Source organism: Sinocyclocheilus rhinocerous, unplaced genomic scaffold, assembly GCF_001515625.1.
Source record: "Sinocyclocheilus rhinocerous isolate Xijiao unplaced genomic scaffold, SAMN03320098_v1.1 scaffold990, whole genome shotgun sequence".
NCBI lineage: Eukaryota > Metazoa > Chordata > Actinopteri > Cypriniformes > Cyprinidae > Sinocyclocheilus > Sinocyclocheilus rhinocerous.
Window position 1 is genome coordinate 45,527 of NW_015652301.1, and position 26,153 is coordinate 71,679.

General features: G+C 34.5%; 2 protein-coding genes across 2 annotated transcripts in view; one reads left to right on the forward strand and one right to left on the reverse strand.

Moving 5' to 3' along the window:
* The window catches only part of LOC107714565 (glutamate receptor-interacting protein 2-like), a 44,807-nt gene extending 42,052 nt beyond the window's left edge, over positions 1–2,755 (forward strand). The window contains exon 24 of the mRNA XM_016520434.1: positions 2,704–2,755. Coding sequence (XP_016375920.1) covers positions 2,704–2,715 — 12 coding nt within the window. The 3' untranslated portion in view covers positions 2,716–2,755. The remainder of the gene's footprint in view (positions 1–2,703) is intronic.
* Positions 1,057–23,004, reverse strand: LOC107714566 (sodium- and chloride-dependent taurine transporter-like). The gene is made up of 15 exons (XM_016520438.1): positions 22,887–23,004; positions 18,166–18,395; positions 16,844–16,978; positions 13,142–13,376; positions 12,932–13,064; positions 11,151–11,285; positions 10,945–11,048; positions 10,740–10,864; positions 7,647–7,759; positions 4,820–4,957; positions 4,638–4,740; positions 3,245–3,345; positions 3,138–3,163; positions 2,695–2,839; positions 1,057–1,651 (listed from the first exon to the last, which is right to left on the reverse strand). The coding sequence occupies exons 2-15, from the start codon at positions 18,392–18,394 to the stop codon at positions 1,496–1,498; spliced, it is 1,878 nt and encodes a 625-aa protein (XP_016375924.1). The 5' UTR covers position 18,395; positions 22,887–23,004; the 3' UTR covers positions 1,057–1,495.
* Between the last annotated feature and the right edge of the window lie 3,149 nt (positions 23,005–26,153).

A 26,153-nucleotide genomic window follows, 5' to 3' on the forward strand; every position in this document is an offset into this window, starting at 1 on the left:
ATATATATATATATATATACCCCCACTGTACATGAACAGCTAGTAAAGTGCTGCCAAACGGCCCTGCGTGGTGTTGATAATCATCAGCTCTCAGATCATCTTACAGTAAATGATGCTTATAATAGTGCATCAAATGATACTTCTATTAGTGAACACAGCTGTACAGTGTTAGAGGAACTCAGCGGCTCGGTGTGTGTGATGGCAGTGATCACTATGGTTCAAGGAGAGCGAAAGGACAGAGTGTTAAGGTTTGCTTATGTCTTACGTGTGTGTGCATGTCTGTGCACAGCATCCGCTCAAAGCGGAGGTACATTCATTTTTCTTCAAGACAAAGAACATTTAAGAACCTCATCGAACAAGAGTTACTGCCACAACCACTGACGGACGTCATAATGTAGCGTATGTCACATTTAGATGGTTGCTGTTTTACAGCAAGACTTCCTAAAAATGAAGCTAAAACTCGCTCTCTCTGCTGATGAATTGCATTCTAACCAGGTGCGACACAATAAAAGTCATCATACACAGTAAAATGCAATGCAAAGCAACAAAATCAGAAAAAAAATTGATGGTTTATGTAAATCTACGCGGAGCAGGATTTTGGACCAATGAAATTTCGCTGTGACATTCATTTGAGTGAATGAATTGGTATTCAAGACTATTATAAAAAATAAAGCAATGATATAGAATTTATTTTGATAGCCCTTTTTTTTTTGTTCAATAATTTTGAAATTATTGATATTATAAATTTTTTTTAATAATAAAAAAAAAAATGTATTTAAAAATTTTGTTTTAGATTTAGTGTGAACAACATTAAAAATGTTTTTTTGTTTGTTTTTTTAAAAAAAGGGAATCTTATGTATACCAAATCAAATGAATTAAAATCCGAATTAATTAAATTATATATTTTCTTGAAGAAAGTAGAAATTTCCTGATTTTAAGTCTTTTTAATAAATGTATTATTGAAGGGAAGTAGAAAAGTCTGAATTCACTTAAAAATAATATTTAAAAAAAATAAAATAAAAATAAGAGAAAATTTAAGACAATTTAAAGACAAAAATTTAAGAAAATTTTTGTTGTAGGCGGGGCTATTCAGATTGACAGGACCAAAATAGAAAGCAAAATGTCTCGTTGTGGCTCTGTAGGACCAAAATTCCAAAATATGAAAGAAATCATAATGCGATGAGCAGTAAATCCTGTCGTTCCTGGTTAGGTCATGGCTTAATGTGAAACACTACAGATTAAACAAACCGCCCCAGACAGCAAGCTCACATCAGGTTATTACAATATCAGCATTAATGCTAATACCATTGATTACAATCAGAATACAAATCCTACAATGCAAAAAAGATATATTGATATAAGATCATTTCATAAAAACGCACTAGTGCAGAGCGAGAGAGAGGAATGGAGGGGAAGGGAGCGGGACAACAGGAAAACGGGATCTCCCATATAGAGGACAGGAGCGGGAGAATATGGGAATCTCTCTTAGAGAGCCTCACATAGTAGTTTCTATGATGGTGTGGCTGTGTTTGGTGAAGGTATGGATGCCGTTGGGGTCCAGCGGGTGAAGCAGCTCGCTGTTCTTCTGGCTGTACTCCTTCGGACGAGAGCTTGCGCCTCCTTTAACCGGCGCCGCCACGGCTTTGATCCGCTGAACACAACGCATTCATTGATTTGAGGACGTTTTCAAGACTATCATTAAAAATTACAAATGCAGTGACATAGATTTGAAGACAATAGCAGATTTTATGACCCAGAAGTGAAATCATGGATGATATTATAAACCGATTTAAAAATAACCTTGACAGCATTGAGATTGAATCAAAAATAAAATGTATGGATTAAAATCAGCAAATAATAGTCTTTTTTGGAAAACCAATATCTATACCAAATGAATTCAGATATGATTGTTAGATTTCTTTTCTTTAAAAAAAGTAGAAATTCACACATTTTAACAGTTTTTTAAATACTAATTTATTGTAGAGGGGAAGTATAAATTATTTATACAATACAATACATATATTATTTATATAATAGCAAAAAAATTTAAATATGATTGATCAATTTCTTTTCATGAAAAAAGTAGAAATTTCCTGACTTCAACATTTTTTACACATTTATTATTGAGGGGGCTTAGATAATTCTGAATTCGCTTTTTTATTTAAAAAAATAAGAGAAAATTTTTTAATTAAATAAAACAAAACCTTTAAAACAAGAATGACTTTTTTTTTTAAGAATTATCTGTGTATACAATACCAAATTAATTAAAATATGATGGACAAAACAGATTTTGTCAATCATATAGATTGCTTTTTTGTTTGTTTGTTCTTTTACAAAAAAAATCTAGGAAAAAAAATTGAATTCACAGATTTTAACAGTTGTTTTTACATTTACTATTGAGGGGAAGTAAACAAAAAAAAAAGTCTAAATTAACTTTTTTTTAAAGTTAAAATGAAAATGAAAATAAATGAAAATAAAAAGCCTTAAGTTATTATAATAATCCTTTAAATCTAAAATGACTGTTTTTCTATAAAATACTTCTTTATATGTAGAATGTCTAGACAAGTTTTGCTCTAACTTAAGAAGCATCCTAATGTCAGATATATTGTACTTTTCTAATAAAAAAATATATGATCAAAATGCCAATAGATGTGTATGTTTGACGTATTTATGTGCAGTTCATGAATTTCTCACCTCTATCAGGGAGCCGTCTGATTGGATGATTTTGATGACGACCATCATCGGGATGCAAATCATAGAAGCCAGCGCAAGAGCCCAACCCAATCCAATGGACCAATCAGGATACTCGTAAAACTTGTTATAGGTGAGCGGCTTGTATGAGCAAATAATAGTCTTTTTTGGAAAACCAATATCTATACCAAATGAATTCAAATATGATTGTTAGATTTCTTTTCTTTAAAAAAAGTAGAAATTCACACATTTTAACAGTTTTTTAAATACTAATTTATTGTAGAGGGGAAGTAATTAACTTATTTTCTTAAATTGTAAAGAAATTTTACTATTAAAATAAAAATAAAAAGCCTTAAGTTATAATAATAATAATAATAATATATATATATATATATATATATAAATCAGGATACTCGTAAAACTTGTTATAGGTGAGCGGCTTGTATTTCACCAATGAAAAGACAAAACAACCCTGAAATGGAAAGATGGGGATAATCACAAACCATTGCTGCTGGCCATATTTCTCAAGCATGAATTGTGTTTGCACACGTACAACACAAAGGACGGGTGTGATCAGCATCCAGCTCCATTTCATCCAGCTGTTGGGTCTGTAGCCGATCATGTCCTCTATAGCATCGTAGAAATTATCAGCCCCTGCAAACGCACACATGCAGTCAAGATTTGTGCTGGGATCTTTCTTTTTGTGTTGGGTTTTTCCGAACCATCAACACTGAAAACATGAGGAAAAGTATGCAGATTTCATGTGGGGCCACTCGGGATGAAAAATAGAGATCTGAAGTAAGCCCCGAGGACTGATGTGATTATATAAGACTAAATAAGATTATATAAGATTAATCTCAGCAGACGTTGTTAGACTGTTGATTGAGCAACATTAATGAGCTTAATGCAAAGATCATAAGAGGCATGAGCTCAGGATTTATGCTGTAAACACAAGTGACCACAGTTTTTGAAGAGACACCCGTTTAATAATAGTGCATATAGTGTGTGTTTATGATTGTTAACAGTGTTTCATCACATGACTCTTTTATGGTCACATTCACACTCAAATACCTTGAAACCTCTTTTTCAAAAATCAGAAAGATTTTTCTGATGATTTGTGTATCTGGGCATGTGATGCACAACATCCATGAGCTCTTTTATGCATCAACATGATGATTTTAGGTTCATATGTATATTAATACACCAGCATTCAAAAATTTGGGGGCAGTAAGATTTTTTAATGCTTTTGAAAGTCACTTATTTGATCAAAAATAAAAGTTAAAAGAGTAATATTGTGAAATATTATTACAATTGAAAATTAAACTTGAATTTAATTTCCACCAAGAGCATTTATTTGAAATAGAAATCTTTTGTAACATTATAAATGTCTTTACTGTCATTTTTGATAAATTTATGGCATCCTTACTGCATAAAATGATCAGTTTCTTTAAAAAAAATCATATTGACCCCAAACTTTTGAATGGTAGTGTATATAACGGAAAATTTTTAAACTTTAAACATTTTAAAATGTGTATATATTAGGAATTAAAATCCTCATTTTTTTTTTTTTGAAAAATCAGTATACAAATGAATTGAATTGATTGAAATATTTATTTCCTTAAAGTAGAAATTCACTGATTTTAACAGTTTTTTAAAATACATGTATTAAAGTCTGAATTTACTTTTTTCTTAAATTAAGAGAAAAATGAAGAAAAAGTTAAATAAAATTACAATAAAAACTAAATTAAATTCAAATAAAAAGCCTTCAGTTATTATAAAATATCCTTTAAAACTAGAAATGATATATTTATATAATACCAAATGAATTAAAATATGATTGATAGATTTCTTTTATTGAAAAAAAGTCGAAATTCCCTGATTTTAAGATTTTGTATACGTTTATTATAGAGGTGAAGTAGAAAAGTCGAGCACTAGTGAGCACTTACCGTAAACCCAGGCTACTGCAACACATTCAAAGAATGCAACCCAGAGAAGGCACACACCGCTGGCGGCGTAGTAGTCAAACAGCTGGAAGACGTACATGCCACCCTGAGAGAGACAGACACACATTCAGCATTCAAACACTCCGAATCAATACAACACACTGCTCTGTCTCGCCCTCTCTTACTTTAGTGACCATGGTGAGTCCCAGCAGGTAACTGATGACGCAGATCACAGCGATGAAGATTTCTCTCCGGTATCCCTTCCTTAGGAGGGATGGGTACAGGTCCACCAGAGAGGTGATCTGACCCTCCACTTCTACAAACTGATGGAAGAAAAAACACACATGCGATGGAACTGATTCAAGAAGTACCAGTGCTATTTGAGAATTATTTATGTACCACTGTAGTATTTATTAATACTTTCTATCATTTTTTTATTTTCGTTTTTTTTTTAAATGTTAGTTTAAGTGCTTTGGTAGTTTTTATTACTTTTTATTTGTTTTTCTCTTTTTTAGCCTTTACGTTTTTGTCATTTTAGTGCTTCAACTTAAACTTACTGATTTCAGTTAGTTTACATATTTTTATATTTTCAGTTTTCATTTTCATTTTAGTGCATTTGTCATTTTTAGTTTGTTTTTATATAATTTATAATAATAATAATAAATGATTTATTTAATTATAAATAATTTATTTATATTGAATTTGTACCCATTTTAGTACTTCAACTTAAATTGATCTATTACAGTTAGTTTACTTTTTTATTTTACATGTTCAGTTTTCAGTTTAATTTGAGTAATTTTGTTATGTGCTTTTGTTATTTTTTTATTACTTTTTAAATAAATATTTCTATTTAGCTGAAATATATTTCTGTCATTTTTAGTAATTTTAGTACTTATTATTTTATTTATTCATTTTTTATTAATTTATTCATTATTTCTCATTTTAAAAAAATTTTTTTTTCATCTAATACTTATATTTTATTTCAGCTTATTTCAGTTAATGAAAATGATTTTGAATTGTTTTAGTTTTAGTTGATAATAACAACACTGGTAAGTACTTGCGACTTAAACTATGTGCTTACTGAAAAAATATATAAGCTGCTGTAATGACCTGTCACTGGTCACTTGTTGTGTTTGTTTGGATACAATAAATCTAATTTCAACTAACTTTATATTCCATGAAAAAATAATTAACCTGGAATAGAGCGCTTTTGTCACTTGTTGCTGTATGATGTTATGCCTGGTTAAGGCCTTGTTTGACAAAATAGTTATAAAGATGCGATCACCCCTGTTGAAAAAACCAGCATATGCTGGTTAGGTATGTTTTGAAGATGGGATGCTGGTTTGAGCTGGTCCTTTGCTGGTTTAAGCTGGTCCTTTGCTGGTTTATGCTGGTCGGACCAGTTTAGGACCAGCAAATGACCAGCTAAGGACCAGCATAAACCAGTAAAGGACCATCTTAAACCAGCATCCCAGCTTCAAAACATACTTAACCAGTTTTTTCAACTGAGTGATTTACAGAACAATGCGACCATTTAAGTTTATGTAAATGAGAAGTGAGGTGATTTGAACAATACCAATGTTTGTGAAGCAGAAGTCATGTGATACATTGGATAAATGCAGTCCAGTATGGACACCTTCTAGTGACCACCAGTACAGCATTGTTAGTTTTTACAGTTTTTGTTTTCATAGATCATAGTTTTTGCATTTTGACGTAGGCATATACTATACATATATATAAAATGTGTCAAAAAGTAAGACCAAACTTTAAAATGCATAAACATTAAAAATGTTAAACTCATCCATGCTCAAGCCTGAGCTCTTGCAGTAACAGCAAATGATAAATGAATTGCGGTACTAGTTACTGTTAGTGTTGTCATTTCATCATGCTTAGAGATTGACATTGATTTTCTGTGTTTTAATGACTGTTTAGCATATTGCATTACATGAGAAAGTGTCATTATGGATTATGAACTTGTATTTGGCCAGAAGTGATGGTTTGAAGTTAAAATGTCTTAATCGATTTGTTTCTTAAAAACACGCAGCTTTTCACTCACAAGATGTTAACTGATGGACTGGAGTCATGTGGATCATTGTGAGTTTTTTTAAGCAGTTTGAACTCTCAATGAAGAAACAAACTCATTCACATCTTAGATGGCCTGAGGGTGAGTACATTTTCAGCAAACTCTCATTCCTTTAAGTAACTGTTTTGTTTTTGTATGTTTTAGTTTAGGTTAAATTTAGAATTTAGTAGTGGAATTGACGCTTCTTATAAAAAAAAGGGTAAGTAAAATAAGGCTTCAGGCTATATTTTTTCAATTATTATGTAAAATAATATATCATTATTGTGAAATTGTGTATGAGCACTGAAATAAAAATAAAAAAACTTTATGATGATTATCCCTGATTAAACAAACAAACAAACAAAACATTAAATAAACATCACTAATGAACATTTTCTCAAAAACACTGCTTTAATGGGGCAAGTCATCTAAGGTAAAGAGTCTTAACGAACAAACAATGGTCACATTTTACCCTGAACTGTGAAAAATCAAAACATACATGCTTCAGCACACAGCCTGAGGGGGGGGCGTAATTCCTCGCCACTGGCACACAGCCACAGAGAGATGACGTTTCACATCAGGAATGAGTGCTATGTTGTAACGTTATGATCTGCTGGCTTAACCATCTCAATGTTTGCAGTCTTTCATTCCAACACCAGGACACTCATATGTCACACCACCCAGAGGATCATTTCATTACTCAGAGGTAGCTCGGGAGACTTAATGGAGTTTCCAATTATGTTTCAGTGGTTAGTTTGTCTTAAAAAAAATAGTTCACCCAAAAATTACTTCTATCTTCTTTTTTTTGTTTAGCAAAAGTAAGTAAGTCATTTAGATTTGGAACCACATGAGTGAGAGTAAATGACAGAATGTTCATTTTTGTGTGAACGGTGGCTTTAATTTAATTGCAGCGGGAAGTGTAGGTGTGTGTTTGTGTGTGTCGATCTAACCTGACTGTCTAGGCCCAGCAGCAGAAGCATTATGAAGAAAAGTATGGCCCAGACCGTCGGCAGTGGCATCATTGTGACGGCCTTTGGATACGCAATGAAGGCCAGACCAGGACCTGAGAAACACAGAAATAAAGGCACGTCGTAAAGAAAAGCTTATCACATGACACAATACACACACTGTCACAAAGAAAGGGAAGAAATTTACAAAACAGTGAACCAGTGAATCATTTTGCGACACAATGGTTTAACTGATTCGGAGTTTCAAAAAGCTCCGTTGGGTTTTTAGTAAAATAAGGCTTCAGGCTATATTTTTTCAATTATTATGTAAAATAATATATCATTATTGTGAAATTGTGTATGAGCACTGAAATAAAAATAAAAAAACTTTATGATGATTATCCCTGATTAAACAAACAAACAAACAAAACATTAAATAAACATCACTAATGAACATTTTCTCAAAAACACTGCTTTAATGGGGCAAGTCATCTAAGGTAAAGAGTCTTAACGAACAAACAATGGTCACATTTTACCCTGAACTGTGAAAAATCAAAACATACATGCTTCAGCACACAGCCTGAGGGGGGGGCGTAATTCCTCGCCACTGGCACACAGCCACAGAGAGATGACGTTTCACATCAGGAATGAGTGCTATGTTGTAACGTTATGATCTGCTGGCTTAACCATCTCAATGTTTGCAGTCTTTCATTCCAACACCAGGACACTCATATGTCACACCACCCAGAGGATCATTTCATTACTCAGAGGTAGCTCGGGAGACTTAATGGAGTTTCCAATTATGTTTCAGTGGTTAGTTTGTCTTAAAAAAAATAGTTCACCCAAAAATTACTTCTATCTTCTTTTTTTTGTTTAGCAAAAGTAAGTAAGTCATTTAGATTTGGAACGACATGAGTGAGAGTAAATGACAGAATGTTCATTTTTGTGTGAACGGTGGCTTTAATTTAATTGCAGCGGGAAGTGTAGGTGTGTGTTTGTGTGTGTCGATCTAACCTGACTGTCTAGGCCCAGCAGCAGAAGCATTATGAAGAAAAGTATGGCCCACCCAGACCGTAGTGGCATCATTGTGACGGCCTTTGGATATGCAATGAAGGCCAGACCAGGACCTGAGAAACACAGAAATAAAGGCACGTCGTAAAGAAAAGCTTATCACATGACACAATACACACACTGTCACAAAGAAAGGGAAGAAAACTTCTTATATGAATATATATATATATATATATGTATATTTTATACTTTTTACATTTTCAAAAGCATCCCCCCCTCTGTTTTTTTCACAAATCGCACCCTGTATATATATATATATATATATATTTAGATAGATATAATGTGCGTGTGTGTGTATATATACTGGGGTGCGCATGTGCGACCAAAATAAAAAATGTGCTGTGTAAATATGTTCAGACCGCTCATTTGCGCACCATAGTTGACAGCTGTTAATTCACAATCACTGTTTCAGATGGACTAACTGAAATACTGTAAGATTTCCATTCAAAATGAAGGCATAAATCTAGGCTATGAGCTGCCGGTTTCACAGCAAAATCAAAAAACAGACATTTCATTCACTGACGCGCTTCACTTGGCAGCGCTAAACACGACAACGCATATACTTACTTGCCGGCAACACACCAAAATATAAACTTGCTGATTTTAGGTCTGGAAATTATGAAAATTCATATATATATATATATTAATTAGCATTGTATTGTTAAGTGTACTATAAAATAATAGTACACAAATAATAATTGTATTTTTAATTTTAATTGTGTTTTTAACTATTTTCTTTATTATTTTATTTTTTAAAAACTAAATAAAGTGCAATAGTATTATTATTACTATTATTAATACATTTTTTATAGTTATATTTAATGGTTCACACTGTGTGCAGTGTATGCACCAAACCAAATCTCCAGGTGCTCTCATGAGAACCAGACTGAAAAACTTATGTGCACCCCTGTATATATGTATATAAATTAACGCACATGTTGCAACAGGGCTTATATTTGTGAGTTATATTATATGTATTATATTAAATGAAGAGTTTGGTTCCAAAACGCAATAAACAGCATTTAAAAAAAAAATTGAGTTTCCGCCAAAATCAGTATTGTATCTGGTCGGTATTGAAAAGTCCATTTTTAATTTTACGCAAATTGCGATATCCGCTGAGTTATTCTGTCATGTTTTCTCCCTAACTCCAATCTCCCTTCTCTGCAGAATGCGATTCCACTCACTGTTGACAGTAATGGCGGCGCTTTGAATACACCCGGCATCCTAGTTTTCCTCATCTACTTTGTACTTTGTGATCAAGATAGCATTAACAAGATGAATTCGTTTTGGGAGCAATGACTGATTGAATTTATTTTTAGTCCAGTGCCTGTATATAAGATTAGTATTGACCAAGTTCAGAGGCTGTCATATGTGGATCAACTTACTTTGTTGTGTATTTTCAACAGTTTCAATATGAAAAATTACTTTTATATTGATTCAATAGATTTATTGCATTTTGGAAAAAAAAACTAAAAAAACGTGTCATGGATTTATTGTATTTTTTGGGGGAAAAAATCAGTTTTTATAATAAATCTTTGAAAATCAAAATCTGGATTTGAATTTTTCATGTTATTATAACCTAAAGATGCTATGTGAAAGTTTGAAACAGAATTGAGTGGCTTTCATCTTGCCACTTTCTTGGTAAAGAAAACACAATTTTAACCAAATGGATTTATAGCGTTTTGGAACCAAACTCTTCAAAAATTATACAAGTTAATAGGCTATAGTGTGAAGTCTTAACTTTAAACAATTTCATGACTTTATACATATGGTAACTGAACTGCATAAAATGAAATAACTTTCACATAATTTGCACATGGATACTTAAAATACATATTGCTGTTTTTTTGAGAGAATCATTTAAATTCATTTCTGTGATAATTGACAAGGTGCCCCAAATGCTGTTGAAAGAGCTTGATATAATATATAGCACATAAAATCAATGACAACCATAAATGATCTTTCTCCCTCTCATTCCAAGAGTTCTGTGTGAGCAGGTTGGTGACCTTTGACCATGAGCATTACCTGATTCGGCCACATCGACGATGGCCACGCCCTGCTCCTGAGCCATGAACCCCAGGACGGAGAAGATGGCAAAGCCTGACACGAAACTGGTACCACTGTTCAGGCATCCGAGCAGCATGCAGTCCCTGAACACACACAATATCTGTACAATAAATAGACAGCATATAAACATAAAAACATGCACTTAAAACATGCGAGTCCTCACCTGTAACAGTTATACTTGTACTTGTTGTAGCTTCCCAGTGATGTCATTGCACCAAGACAAATAGCATAAGAGAAAAAGATCTGAGTGCCTGCATCAATCCACACCTACATCAGTCCACAGAGACAGAGATTTCAGTTTGCTACATCACATTTCCATCAAATGCAAAACAACAATGCACAAAGATTTCTTTCTGTCTGTCTCAATACCTCAGGATCTTTTAGGCGGGTCAGATCGGGGTAAAGGTAAAACTTGATGCCCTCAGCAGCACCAGGCAGAGTCACACCGCGAACCAGCAGCACAATCAGCATGAGGAAAGGAAACGTCGCTGTGAAATAGACCACCTACAGACAGACCGAGAAGAGGCCAGAGGGGTTCGTGGATTTCCATTATGAATATAAAATAATTATACACCTACATAAAGCAAGCCATATTCACAAATGAACAGTGGCGGCTCGTCGGGGGAGGCAGGGGAGGCACAGCTTCCCCATAATTTTGAGGTGAAAATGGGAGGATATACAAATTTAGGGAAAACAGCCTAAGCTGGATATAGGCTACAGCAGTCGGCTTAATTAAATGGCGCAACAGGCAGCTCTCTTTTAACACAGACTTTTAAGAAGGGATGGATGTTTGCTTCAAGTGATAGGCCAGGTAAGTGAAATTATATTATCTTGCTGTATGGGTGTCGTTTTCTTTACGTTTTCTGACTAAAAGCAACCAAAAAGCCATTTTAAAGTGGTTAAGCAAATAATAATAATAATAGGCAGGGATCCCAGACCAATACAATTAGTGCGCCTCCTCTATTTTAAAACCCACGAGCCGCCACTGCAAATGAAACCCACTGAGTGCCACAAACTCTGAAAGGAAGGCTTGTGAAAGTGCACACGCGCAGAATGGGTTTCTGTGTAATTCGCTCATTCTTTCGCAAAGCGCTGCATTGAATTGAATGGTTTTACAAATTATTTACACACAAATCAGTTCTGCTCGTGTGTCAGACTCAGTGTGTGTCTGCGATTATAATCCTACACAGTTTCTAGACTGAAAGAAATATCTACCTAGTGACATTTTCATGTGCACCACCAAAACGTATCTCTATCCGTTTCATTTTAGTTGACTGTGTAAAGCCTTGGTTATCTTGGGATGTCTTATAACAGCTGTGACTTTTCACATGATGTGGCTATATTTTTAATTAGAAAAACTTGATTATTTTAAAGACACCGTAAAATCATTTTTTGTGGTTTCTAGTTAATGTCTATTAGCTTGGAGCTCATCTATACACTGCTGGCCAGTAAATTGTTTTTTCTTGAAATAAATTCATACAAATTAAATTGATCAAAAGTACATTAAAGACATTTATAATGTTACAAGAGTTATTTTGAACTATTTATTTATTTATCAGAAAATCCTGAAAAGAAATGCATCACAGTTTCCACAAAAATAAAGCAGCACAACAGTTTTTACTGTATTTTTAATCAAATAAATTCAGCCTTGATGAGTAAAAGAGACGTCTTTCAAAAATTCTACTGCTGACGCCAAATGGTCATGTATGCTAGTGTGCTTCAAAAAAAAAAGGATCAAAAGATATTTATTCTTATTATTTATCTTGCTTACTTCCTGTTACAATAGGCATAATAATATCATATAAATTATACAGCACTGTCATTAAAAATATCTGAATTTTTGTCGTTCTTAGCTACTTCTGTAATCAAACACATGGTAAAATTCAAAGAAACCAAGGAACTAGGACTAACTGAAAATCTTGACTTATGAATATTAATATTAAGTATTTCTATCTGATTTATTGAAAGGCCAGCAACAACCACTTGGCTTCTGCTTGGTCATTTTATGCAGTCGGCTACATTTTTCACTATGGTCATAAAATATAATGACCAAAATGTGGAGGAACAAACTTAGATATTCCTAAAAGTTTAATGGCTGTTACATCCCTGCTTATGACATTTTGGTGGACTTTTCTCATCCTCTCCCTCACCTTGCCGGTGGATTTGACTCCTTTCCAGATGCAGAAGAAGCAGATGATCCAGACGGCCAGCAGGCACAGTGCCAGCTCCCACTTCAGACCGCCGACCTCGTCGATCCCCGAAGAGATGCTGAGGACGTTCCTCCTACAGGCCAGATCAGAGTGATGAGAACGGGCGCAGAGCATCTGTCCCGCACACACTCCCACGCGCTCGATACTCACTCCCAGAATTCGGTGACCGGCGAGGTGAGGTTGGCCGCGTTGGTGGAGAGCCAGAGGGTTTTGTTCTTGCGGACGGTGTCCTCCACGCAGTTCGCGGTGTTCCAGCTGTGCCTGCAGCGGGCCCAGGGCAGCTTGTGCTGGAAACACTGCAGCAGGTAGTACAGACCCCACGCCAGGATCACGATGTAGTAGATGTTCAGCAGAGACACGATCACGATCGAAGCGTAGCCGATTCCTAAAGCATATACAGAACACAAGTCAATATGAAAACAAAACTCACCCTATTTGCTTTCCTAAAACATAGTTCTGGTTTACTTTTATTATAATTATATATAAATGTATTTATATAAATTATTTTGTATCTAAATATATATAAATTATATCATATATAAATTTATTTACACTACCATTTAAAAGTTAGGTTTTAAAAAAAAAAAGTTTTTGAAATAAGTCTCTCATGCTCACCAAGGCTGCATCAAAAATAAAGTTCAATCATGACAACTCTCGGAACATTTTAGCATGGCTGCTCAAGAAACATTTGAACAGTAATTCAGTTTTTTTAACAGTAGTTGTATAAACTATGTTGTAGTCTAAATAGTATATTTCAATATGTAAATAATAACTGTATCTAACATTAGCCAGGAGAAATAAATAAATAAATACTACTACGACAAACTGGAAAATTTGACCTTTATTCGCTTTCATTTTATTTATGTATTTGTTTGTTTGTTTATATATTTATCTATATTGTTTTATTTATTTTAAATTTCTTTTAATTTAAGTCTTTAATTTTGATTGATTTCTTGCTCGAGAGCCATTAAGTAATCATTATTCATATAATGTTCTCTCTTATAAAATATAAATGATTGTAGGCCTAAATGTCAACAGCACTGTTCAAAGAACTGACGTCTGTCAGGTAAAACATGAGCTCATTGATCTAATTCAATCAATCTGTCGTTACTCCTACTTCTTTAAATATTTAGTTTATATGTAGGGTTTTATGGATCAGCACTCAAATATTTAGTAGCGAAACAATTAACTTGCACACAGCTGGTGTAACCATACCCTGATAAATGAAATCAAGTCTCTCCCTGCATCGTATTTCCCCTTTAGAAATGTCAAATTATGGGTTGAATATCATTTCATAAATGATAAGACAAGCATCACTACTTGCACTGCATGTAACCTGTCGCTCTTTCTTTGTGTGACAGATATGAATGATACCTCAAATTATGCAGCTTGTTGACGAGAGGAGCCATATCTAAGCAGAGCGCAATGTGAGACTTAATGAGACAGAGAGCCGCTGTTCTCTCTGAGAGCCCTGCTGTGTGTTAATGAGTCAAGCACAGCTGAAGCGACTCTATTCTCAGAGCAGTGAAGCTTCACCTGTATGCTGACACGTCTACGTCTGAAATTGTATTTTTGGTGTTAATTTTTCTAGGGTTGAGGGCAGTCAAAGGGCAGAACGCCAGTTTTATGCTATAATTAATACAAAGTGCCACAAGCTCGCTCCGCGGTGCCAGGAGCCGCTGTGACAGCTGACAACAGAATGCCAAACGTGCGTTTGAGGATGTAAGAACAGGACTTCACTGTAGATGCGTGCACGTGTTCATGAGAGAATAGTCAGCTGTCGGTGAGACTAAGAATATAATCATTGGGTGAAAGGGGACAATGAGCTCACGCCGTCAGGAAATATCACACATCTGCACTGTATGTGCTAATTACACCCCAGCCACGTGAGCGACGTGCCCGTGCAAGTGTGCATATAGAGGTCAGGCACCAAAATAATAAAAATATCTCCCAAGACAGGGCTTTTCAAAATGGGGCCTGGAGACTCCCAGGGGGTCGCAAGGGAGTGCTAGAGGGTCTATGGAAAAGTTGAAAGAAAAGCAGTGTACATTTTTTTTTAAATAAATAAATAAAAATTGAATTAAACTAACTAAATTAATTAATTAATTAATTTGATTTAAATAAATAATAATAAATGAATATATTTGATTGAAATAAATTGCTTAAATAAAAATGATTAAAATAAAAAAAATTTGATTTAAATAAATAAAATAAATAAATGTTATAAAATAAATAAATAAATAAAATTATTTTATTTAATTGATTAAAATAAATAACTGATTAAATACATTTAATTGATTAAAATAAATACATTTAAAATAATTAAAGTAAATAAAATAATACAATTTGGTTAATACAAATATATAAAAATGACATTTTACTAACTAAGAAGACTAAATAAAAAATATTAAAATAAATAAATAAAATTTTACTTAAATAACATTAATAAACTTGATAAAATACATACAATTCGGTTTAAACAAAAGTAAGAAAAGCAGTGTAAAAATGTAAAAATAAATAAACTAAATAAGATTAAACTAACTAAAAACTTCACTAACTAAAATAAATAAGTTTGATTAAAATAAAAACAAATTATTAAAACAGTACAATTTAATAAATAAAAAATGTTGTATATTTTACACAGTATTAATCAGGTCTTTTTACATGAGAATATATAGCTGTTATATAAATTTAAAAAATTTACATTTGATTTAAATAAATGAATACTAAAATTATACCATTAATTAAAATTATTTGATTAAATAAGTAACTAAATAAATAAACAAAATCAGGTGATTAAAATAGATACATTTAAAGTTAATAAAATTCGATTTAAATAAAATAAATGATAAAAAATAAGTAAATAAAATGTGATTCAAATAAATAAAAATAAGAAATGCATTATAAACATTTTAAAATTAATAAGATCAACTAATAAAACTAATTAAATAAATAAATAGATTTAGCCAACATTAAAATAAAATACATTTTGATTTAAATAAATATGTAAAAATAAATAAATATAAGATTAATAAGATACTAACAAAAATAAATTTGATAAAAAAAAAAAAATTATATATATACAGTATATAATTTAATAAATAAAAAATATAATGTATATAGGGTCTTTCTACATGAAAATACAGCTGCTTTTAAATTTTAGGATGGGGGTCTCTCGCATGAGGATGATCATATTTGGGAGTCTGTGGAATCTAAAAGATTGAAACCCTAGTTCTAAGAAACGCCTCCTGTCTTGTTTTTTCTCATCAAATTGCAGCTGCTTCTAACACAACCACTCCATTTTGGCTCCTGAGCTGAGAGGAGATCCCATCGCAAGCATCTTAGTCACCTCTCACGGCTGTTGCCATGGAGATCAGAATACATGTCCAGAGCGGGGTGTTAGTCACAGCACTCTGAAGCAGATAGCGGCGCAAAGCAAACAAATCATGGGGAAATAAACGCACATGTACTGCACGTGTATGAGTGACCAGCATCCCACTCACACACAGATAAGAACACACAGAATCCGAACATGACGACACGTTTGAAAAGAACACAGCATCTTCTAGTGTTGCCTAGCAACTGCAGCAGATGCTGAAAGCAGGTCAGAATGAAGATGATTTAACAAGCCACTTCATCAGCCAATCAGACTCAAAGCGCATCACAGTAACGGCCGTGCCGATTGGTCGATGCTGCCGTGAGGGACCACGAATAGCCGGTAGGGGGGATGGGAGCATTATGAAATATGATTTATGTTGATTAAAATGTGCTTGAGCCCAATGAGTCATTAAATACCATCAAAGTCAGACCTGTCTCATCTTCTCTCTTCACTCTCTCATCCATTTGTCTCACCAGTGAAAATGGGGCAGAGTTTCCCCCAGCAGGTGATTCCTCCCTCAGAGGTGAACTGGCCGAGTGCCACCTCCAGAAAGAAGACGGGCAAACCTCCACCAAAAAGAAATATGAAGTAGGGGATGAGAAATGCACCTGGAAACACCAACACAAGATAAGGAAGGTGCACATAATACAGAAACCCAGCAAAGAAAACCACATTGAAGGAAGTGAAATGACCAGAAACACAAGAAAAATTATACTTGCTGTAATGCAATTGCAATGGACATCTCTACCTTGAAAAATAGTCCTACCACTAAAATGACAATTTATATAATTTTACAGCTTAAATATTACAGATTTTTGTATAAAATAATGAAAGCGCTTGAACAAAAATACAAGCTTCTCATGTTTTGCATATTATGCAAAAATGATGGTAATATTATAGTATATTAATAATATAACATGGTAATCAACAGTATATGTCACAGATGCTACTGAAAGAGTGTAACTGGTATTGAATCTGCAAGCAGTTTTGTTATTGTTAACTATTAAAAATCATTTCTGATCATTGCAAAAGCTTAAAAAAATTAAATAAAATATAAACACCAAACGAAAAACTTAAAAAAAAAAAAAAATTTTTAAAGTTGCCTTGGCAAATAACTAAAATAAAAGTAGAAAAATTGCTAAATAGAAATAAAATAATAAGAGCACATAACAAATATAAAATTTTAATTAAAACTGAAAATATAAAATAAAAGCTAATTCTAAATATTAAATACAATAGTGTATAAATAATACTAAATATAGTATTATATTTAGTACTGATATATTGTTATACAAATATTTATTAGCACAGAACAGAATACAATATATTCATATTTGATCTTGTAAATCATGCAGAAGGTCAAAATGTATTATAAAACACTGTTCTACCTTTTTAGAATAGGAACAGATTTGCACATAAAATTTGCAATGAGCTCAAAGGTTTTAAAGGGATAGTTCACCTAAAAATAAAAATTCTGTTGATAACCAAACAGTTGCAGGAAACTATTGACTTCCATGGTATTTTTGTTATACTATGGAATTCAATGGCGACCATCAACTGTTTGGTTACCAACATTCTTCAAATTATCATCTTTTGTCTTCAACAGAAGAAAGAAACTCTTACAGTTTTGGAACAACTTGAGGGTGGGTATTTTTCATTTTTGGGTAAACTATCCCTTTAATGTCACAAGATTATGTTTGCATGTGACATTAGCAGCTATTTACAGCACACAAAGATTGAAGAGTGTTACCTCAAACATATTTTGTTGTCATATTACACATGTAAACACACTCACCTCCGCCATTCTTGTAGCAGAGGTACGGGAAACGCCAAACGTTGCCTAACCCGACGAAACCTCCGGCCACAGAGAGCACGAAATCCAGCTTGCTGGCCCATTTCTCCCGCTGTGGGGCTTTGCCCTCCGCCTCGTCTTCGGGACGCGTGCCGGGACTCTTACCGGGAGACGGCTTCAGCGTGTCCTTATGGAAATCTTTGAGACACTGCAACTTTTCCTTCTGTGCCATACTGAGAACGAGAGAGGAGAAGGGGTTGAGAATGATATACACTACCGATCAAATTGTTCAGCAAAGATGCATTAAATTAATAAAGTGAAAGCAAAGACATTTATAATGTTGCAAAATATTTCTATTTCATTAATGCTATTTTTTTTACTTTATATTCATCAAAGAATTCTGAAAAAAAAAATTAAGCAGCACAACTGTTTAATAATAATAATAAGAAATTAATAATTAATAACATTAATAATAAGAAGAAATGTTTCTTAGATATTAGAATAATTTCTGAAGGATCATGTGACACTGAAGCATGGAGTAATGATGCTGAAAATTCATCTTTGCATCACAGAAATAAATTACATTTTAACATATATTAACATAGAAAACAGTTATTTTAAATGGTAATATTTCAAAATATTACTGTTTTTACTGTATTTTTCATCAAATAAATGCAGCCATGGTGACTTCTTTTAAAAACAGACCCCAAACATCTGAACAGTGGTGTATTATAGATGTCTATTTATGTGTGTGATTGAGCTGTAAAACCGCCATGAAGACCCACGAGGATACAAAACAGAAAATCTGAGCTATAAAATCAAATCCACTGAGATTGTGCAAAGCATGTACCGTCATATAAGACAGATCTAGAAGTAAGACTTCAAAAAATCAGCAAATCTCATATGGTACTAGTGCTAAATGCTGACTGCTTAAAGCTCATGCAACTCATGCAAAACATTCCTAGGAATCATTTGAATAACACAGAAGCCTCAAAATCTAACATGTACACAACTATGTAAAGTGTGAATGATACAGACAGAAAGGAGATTCAGGCTGAGCAGGGAGCTGAGAAACAGTCTGATATCCTGTTTGAAACTCACACTGACAGCTCAAGCACTGACGCTGATAAACCAGCTCACTTCATTACATGTGTCCTAGTTGGCCAGAGCCCTTTTCTCTGTGTTTGGGGGGTTTGATACCATTTTTGTGTCTATATTTTTATCAGCAGGAAGTCAGCACATGACTTATTAAAGGTGGGGTAAGCGATTTCTGGTAGCCAATGTTGACATTTGAAATCACCAAACAAACACGCCCCTACCCCAAAAGGGTCTCACCCCTATTTTGATAGCTCCGCCCCACACATACGTACGCAACCCAGGCAACGATTAGTTCTGTGAAACAAAGCAAAACCAATGTTACGCCGTGTCTACACCGAACGCGAGTGGCGCGGCACGACAAAATACTATAGAACTGGATGTTCTATAGTGTAGATGGAACTAGTCTACACTGGATGCAGCGCGGCACGACAAATCCCCGACAGAAAACTGCTGCTGCGTTTTATTTATGACATATTGACACAAAAACGGTTGCTTTGTCACGTCCAGTGCACTAGACAGACTTTAGCTGTTGCGACGCAGACACGGTGTTACTCACCTATCGAGAAGAAACAAAGCAACCTCGGCGTCCGATCGCAGGCCTTCCGCTCCTTGAATTCTCTCCAGCACTGGAAAGCTGATCCGATATTTACACGGGTCCTACTTCTTGCCTGAAGCCTTCTTTTGTTTGCTTACCCCACCTTTAACATCCTCTTTTCTAGCCTTCTGATGAAGCCTGGACAGACACGGTAGGTTGTATTGCTCCTGTAAATCCTCAAATGTTTCTGTTTTGCATTTCTCTCTTTTAATTCTTTTCATTACAAATTGCATTGTCACCACAACAACTCGAATGCAAAGTTGAGCTGAAAATGCATGAATTTGAGAATGTCTTGGTATTTTCTTTGTCTCTCTTCTTTACACTACATGAACAAAACCTGCTGATCGTGTTCTCCAGCATGATTTGAGATGATCCTTAAGATCACATATTGAGCTGCAATTTACTTAAATTTGATCTGTGACTTAAAAAATATTAATTATTCCCCAGCTAACAGAACATTCTCACAACTTTTTTAAAAAAAGTTATATAAATGTTCTCAAAACATTCTTAAAGTGATGTTTATGGAACATTCTTGTAATTTTATTAATATTTGATATACGTTCTCATAACTTTGAGAGAAAACGTTCTGAGATCAACATTCTCGGAATATCCTTATGATGTTATTTGTAATTGAACGTTCTAAGAAAAAAAATTTTATCCTTTAGATATGGTTCTAATTACGACAAGAAAACTGGACATTTTAATGTTCTTAAAAATAAACATTCAAATGATGCTATATTACGGGTGAAAATAAAGTTAGTAGAATGTTGAAATGTTAAGAAACTTTTTTTTGTAACCTTAAAAACATTCTAATCTTGACAAGAAAACTAGACATTTCAGCATTTTAGAAACTTTTCTAAACAATTTTTTGCCACACTTTTTATCATCTTAATTTGTCACCTGGGTCAATCTATGTTTCTCTGTTTAACATTTTTCAAAATTCCAAAACTTTGTTCCAAGTTTGAATTAGATGCTGAATCTTGAGCTCTTTCAACAATGAGCCATTAAATCACTAAAAATCCATCTTATCTCATCTGGAGAACAAGCAATGTGTCAATTTATTGTGAAATAACACTGATAAGAACTCCACACCAATAACTGCAATGTGACTGGTGTGTCCGGGTCACCAGAGAGTCAGAAAAGCTGAGTCGGAGTGCTAAACTCGTACTAGTCAAATGCCCTTGTGTCAGTGTTTTTGTGGCCATGAGCAAAGAAATATTGCAGGGTCACAACTCCGCTTATCTCATCCACCATCAGCCTCTTTCAAACTTGACCCCAGTAATGACCTTCTAAATATGCCCGGATCTCTCATTAGCCTTCATATAGACAAACACTGATAGCTCACTATCAACAAAAGCTATGTAAATGCATGTTTAATCAACCAATGTCGTAAACAGAAAAGAAAGAGCCAAGACAATGTATCAGAAGGCCACAACAACAGACAGCTGCAACTTAAAGGCACAATATGTAATTTTCGCCGCTAGAGGGCGCGTATTCAAAATAAAATGGAATGTTCCTCTACTGTTTGCACAACCAAGAAGAAACGTTCTTAATAAATAAAAAAAAGTGTTTTGAACGTTTAAAAAAACGTTCAGAAATAACGTAGTAGTTTCAAAAATGGCTGTTTTAAATGTTGCATTTGTACATTCTTGTAACATTTTAAGAATGATAGAATGGAACGTTCCTCTAATGTTCACATAACCAAGAAGCAGCATTCTTAATAATAATTTTAAAAAAACTGGATGTTTTGAACGTTTAATTACGTTTTCACAAGTTAAAGAAAACATTAGCAAAAAGTTCTTAGAAATGGAATAGCTGTGAATCAAGAGTATGGGTTAAACCCCTAACCCCAGCTGCCCCAGTACTTTTTGAGGAGATATTGTGGTATTGAGGAGAAAGTGCAAAGTACTGTTTCTACAAGGCCATCTCATGTCATGCATTATAAAACGAAATCTGTCTGCTCTCAAAATTAAACCTGCAAAATATTCCGCTCGCGCGTCGCCAGGTGCCCTAATTCTCCTGATTAAATTACATTTTCTATGCGTGTTTAATTTTGGAAACCCCAGCTACGGAATAAATGATAAAACCCCTAAACAAGTTTTTAGGATATTGCAAGTTCGCACCACAAACACAGACATAGCACGAGCCACAATAAAAGGCTTCGCGTGCGGACACGCCTCAAACTCTCATTCATTTGTGAACCAATTACATCTCCAATGCATATCTATCACCGAGGGGTTTGCGTTTGCCACACAAGACCAATGGACACAAGAAGTTCAAATCTTGGCTGTGCCCCAATAACCTACATTGTGTCTGTGCACGTGTTACATGAACCCACATGACAGGTTTGAGACAGATCTGTCTCCGGCGGTGTCAGTGTTTACATGCACGAGCAGTGCAGAATAAATTCACATTAACCTACATTTTTATTGAGCTGTTAAAGCACGCGCTATGAGAACGATGCTCTGTGATGGTCCTGAGGGTGCTGTCACAAGCCTTTTGCTGGCTATATTAGACTGGTACACTGTTAACCAGTACTTACAATTCATCTTCAATTACAGTGCATCTACAATAAATTGATTTGCATTTAATATTTAATGACATTAAGCTTTCAAAAGCCTGTGAGAGCACTTAGGCAAAAAGAACATTTGTGCACAGCAACCAAGACGCATATAGCTTTCAATACAATGCCAGAAGCCTTGAATTTTAGGAACTGCGTCTTTGTACTAAATTACAATTAGAACTGTTGAATGGCAAACTATTTTAAAGTATTTTTCCAATTCAAAGCAGAGTCCATGTATCGTTCTGGACAAAAATAAATGAGTTTATTCAAAAATAAAATAAAGTCTATACATAAAGGCGCGCTTCCCAAAGACTCAAATTTAATTTAATATATATTTTAATTTTAAAAATGACCATCCGCCTTAGACAAAAATAAACGAATACTTAAAACGTTAATAAAATGTAGGCTACATAAAGATGCGCTTAAAGATACAGTTCAGCCTCCGCTGACCTGTAAGGTGTCACTCACCTGACAATGCAATTTATAGCTCAAGTCCGTCTCTTGTTCTTTTGTCTTCTTGTGGTGAGGCTACAAAGCGAGGGAAATAATCTTTACGCTCTCTCCCCACGACTTGTGTCTTATATGCGAGCGCATGTAATAACGGAGAGAGTGGAAAAACACCAGGCTCTCATGCAACAGGAGTGTTTCTTAAAGAGACAAGCACACGCTCACTTCGCATCGCTCAGCTTCGCGCGCGTCGCGCCACTGGGTCTCAATTGTGTTGCTTGGTAATGAGTTTATATGACACCAGCAGGGGGCACAGAAAGCTGTATCCTCCATCGAGTCTCATTCATATATCATAACGTTTTTGTTTTTTTTAGGTCACGCTTAATGTATATTTAAAACTCGCTTAGTTTTCAAAGATTAGTACCTGACATACTAAACCAAAATGATTTCTCGAAAATCCTCATTCAGTAAATCACAAACGACTGTGGTATGCTTAGCAGCTCTGAGAAAAGTAACAGTTATCACGAGATAAAGCGCTTGCGTCCAAGCTGTTTCAGCAGCTGTCTGGACAAGAATTTACATCTGGATAATGGTGCTGAAAACATTATTATCCATTTAATCAAAGAACATGGAGTTAAGAGTTAAAAATAAGATTACACTTCTATACGCGTCCAAACTGACCAATCATATGCAAACGTTTAGTTACCAAACCCCGCCCATTCAGGATTTCGCTTCTCCACGCTTATTTATTCTGTTTCTAATGCTGCGTTCAAGTCCTCCTGGGACGTTCGTACTTACGATGATATACTTTCTCATTATGTTGAGAGAAAACGTTCTGAAAAATAAAAATGGATGTTTTAAACATTGAGAGATTATTGCAATGTAACGTTCCCATAACGTTTTCAAAATGAAAGTTTCTAAAGTTCACATAACCAAGAAATGTTCTTAATTCATTAAAAACTGGACATTTAGAATATTAAAAAAAATTGAGAAAAGCCATTTTCATAATGTTTTCAAAATAATAAAATGGAATGTTCCTCTACTGTTTGCACAACCAAGAAGAAACGTTCTTAATAAATTCAAAAAAGTGTTTTGAACGTTTAAAAAAACGTTCAGAAATAACGTAGTAGTTTCAAAAATGGCTGTTTTAAATGTTGCATTTGTACATTCTTGTAACATTTTAAGAATGATAGAATGGAACGTTCCTCTAATGTTCACATAACCAAGAAGCAGCATTCTTAATAATAATTTTAAAAAAACTGGATGTTTTGAACGTTTAATTACGTTTTCACAAGTTAAAGAAAACATTAGCAAAAAGTTCTTAGAAATGGAATAGCTGTGAATCAAGCGTATGGGTTAAACCCCTAACCCCAGCTGCCCCAGTACTTTTTGAGGAGATATTGTGGTATTGAGGAGAAAGTGCAAAGTACTGTTTCTACAAGGCCATCTCATGTCATGCATTATAAAACGAAATCTGTCTGCTCTCAAAATTAAACCTGAAAAATATTCCGCTCGCGCGTCGCCAGGTGCCCTAATTCTCCTGATTAAATTACATTTTCTATGCGTGTTTAATTTTGGAAACCCCAGCTACGGAATAAATGATAAAACCCCTAATTTTTTGTAAATAAAAAGCCTGACAATGTCACTGCTTAATACCTATAAGTATTGTGATTTATGTTTTACTTTGGCAATCTCTCCGTCTCCCTCTGTCAGACATGCAGTTCTACAGTACTTTAGTACAACCCACTAAACTATCAATTTAAACAAAAATTTACCGTCAACTACAGACGTTGCATCCATCGATTCCGCCATGTTTCTCATTGACACGCCCCCAACTCGGAAACTCGGGGCTTAAAGAAAATTTCAAGTTTCCCACTCGTAATAACGACTTTGTGGTGGCGTTCATGTGCGTTCAACTCGTAAATACGATCTATCCGACATGACTTGAACGCACCATAAACATCGTTCGCGATTTTGATGTTGCGCATGCGCATTGTGAAATAGGGGACTGTTGCTTGCGTCACCATACAGGAAAGCAAAGCGTCATTCACACATGCCATTCCATCATAAGACCTCGATGACTGACACATAATACATTTTTTTCCAGTGTGTTTTTTTACGATTCAGTCTGTGTGCTAAAGCAAACTCTCCAGATAGTGCTAAAGTGAGGTCACATGAAGTGAACAGTGGCCTTGTGATGGGATAATCTACCTAGACTCACAACTTTGGGATCAACAGAGAAAGAGAAAAAAGAAAAGAAAGAAAAATGGGTGGGGTGCAGAGGGCATATGTGACCCTGGACCACAGTCATAAGGGTAAATTTTTCAAAATTTAGATTTATACAGCATCTGAAAACTGAATAAATAAGCTTTCCATTGATGTATGGTTTGTTAGGATAGGACAATATTTGGCAGAGATACAACTATTTGAAAATCTGGAATCTGAGGGTGCAAAAAAAAAATCAAAATGCTGAGAAAATCGCCTTTAAAGTTGTCCAAATGAAGTTCTTAGCAATGCATATTGCTAATCAAAAATTAAGTTTTGATATATTTACGGTAGGAAATTTACAAAATATCTTCATGGAACACGATCTTTACTTAATATCCTAATGATTTTTGGCATAAAAGAAAAATCGATCATTTTGACCCATAAAAGGTTTTTTTTTTTTTTTTTTGGCTATTGCTAAAAATATACCCAAGCGACTTAAGACTGGTTTTGTGGTCCAGGGTCACATATATGTCCAAAGACTGATTGTATGGCAACAATGCTGAGCTAATCGTGTCTGCCAATCACAGCAGAGCCAAAGGATTGTGATCCTCAGTAGTGTTTTTCCATAAAGCTAGTGTGCCATGATGCCCTCACATGTCCTTGTCGCTCCTTTTCTTATCTGCTTTAATAAAATCTTATGATTGCATGATCACAATCCAAGGTCCCGGATATCTATTTTTGTGGCATTTGAACAGTACATTTCTGCTCTTGTATAGTGTATAATAAAGAGTTTGGTCACTCAAATTCATGCCATACGCATGTGTGAGATTGTCTGCAGACAGATGGCCTGTCCATGTGTCCACACTGTGCTGATCACTCAAAGGGTGAGAGCTGTGGTCATTACACTACAGGATGGCAGCCTCTTGCTGCTTCGTTTCTATTATTTTTCCCACATACATGCTGTCCATGTAAAGTGAAAAGTGACGTGACATGTGGCCAAGTATGGTTACCCATACTAGGAATTAGTGCTCTGCATTTAACCCATCCTAAGTGCACACACACAGCAGTGAACACACACAC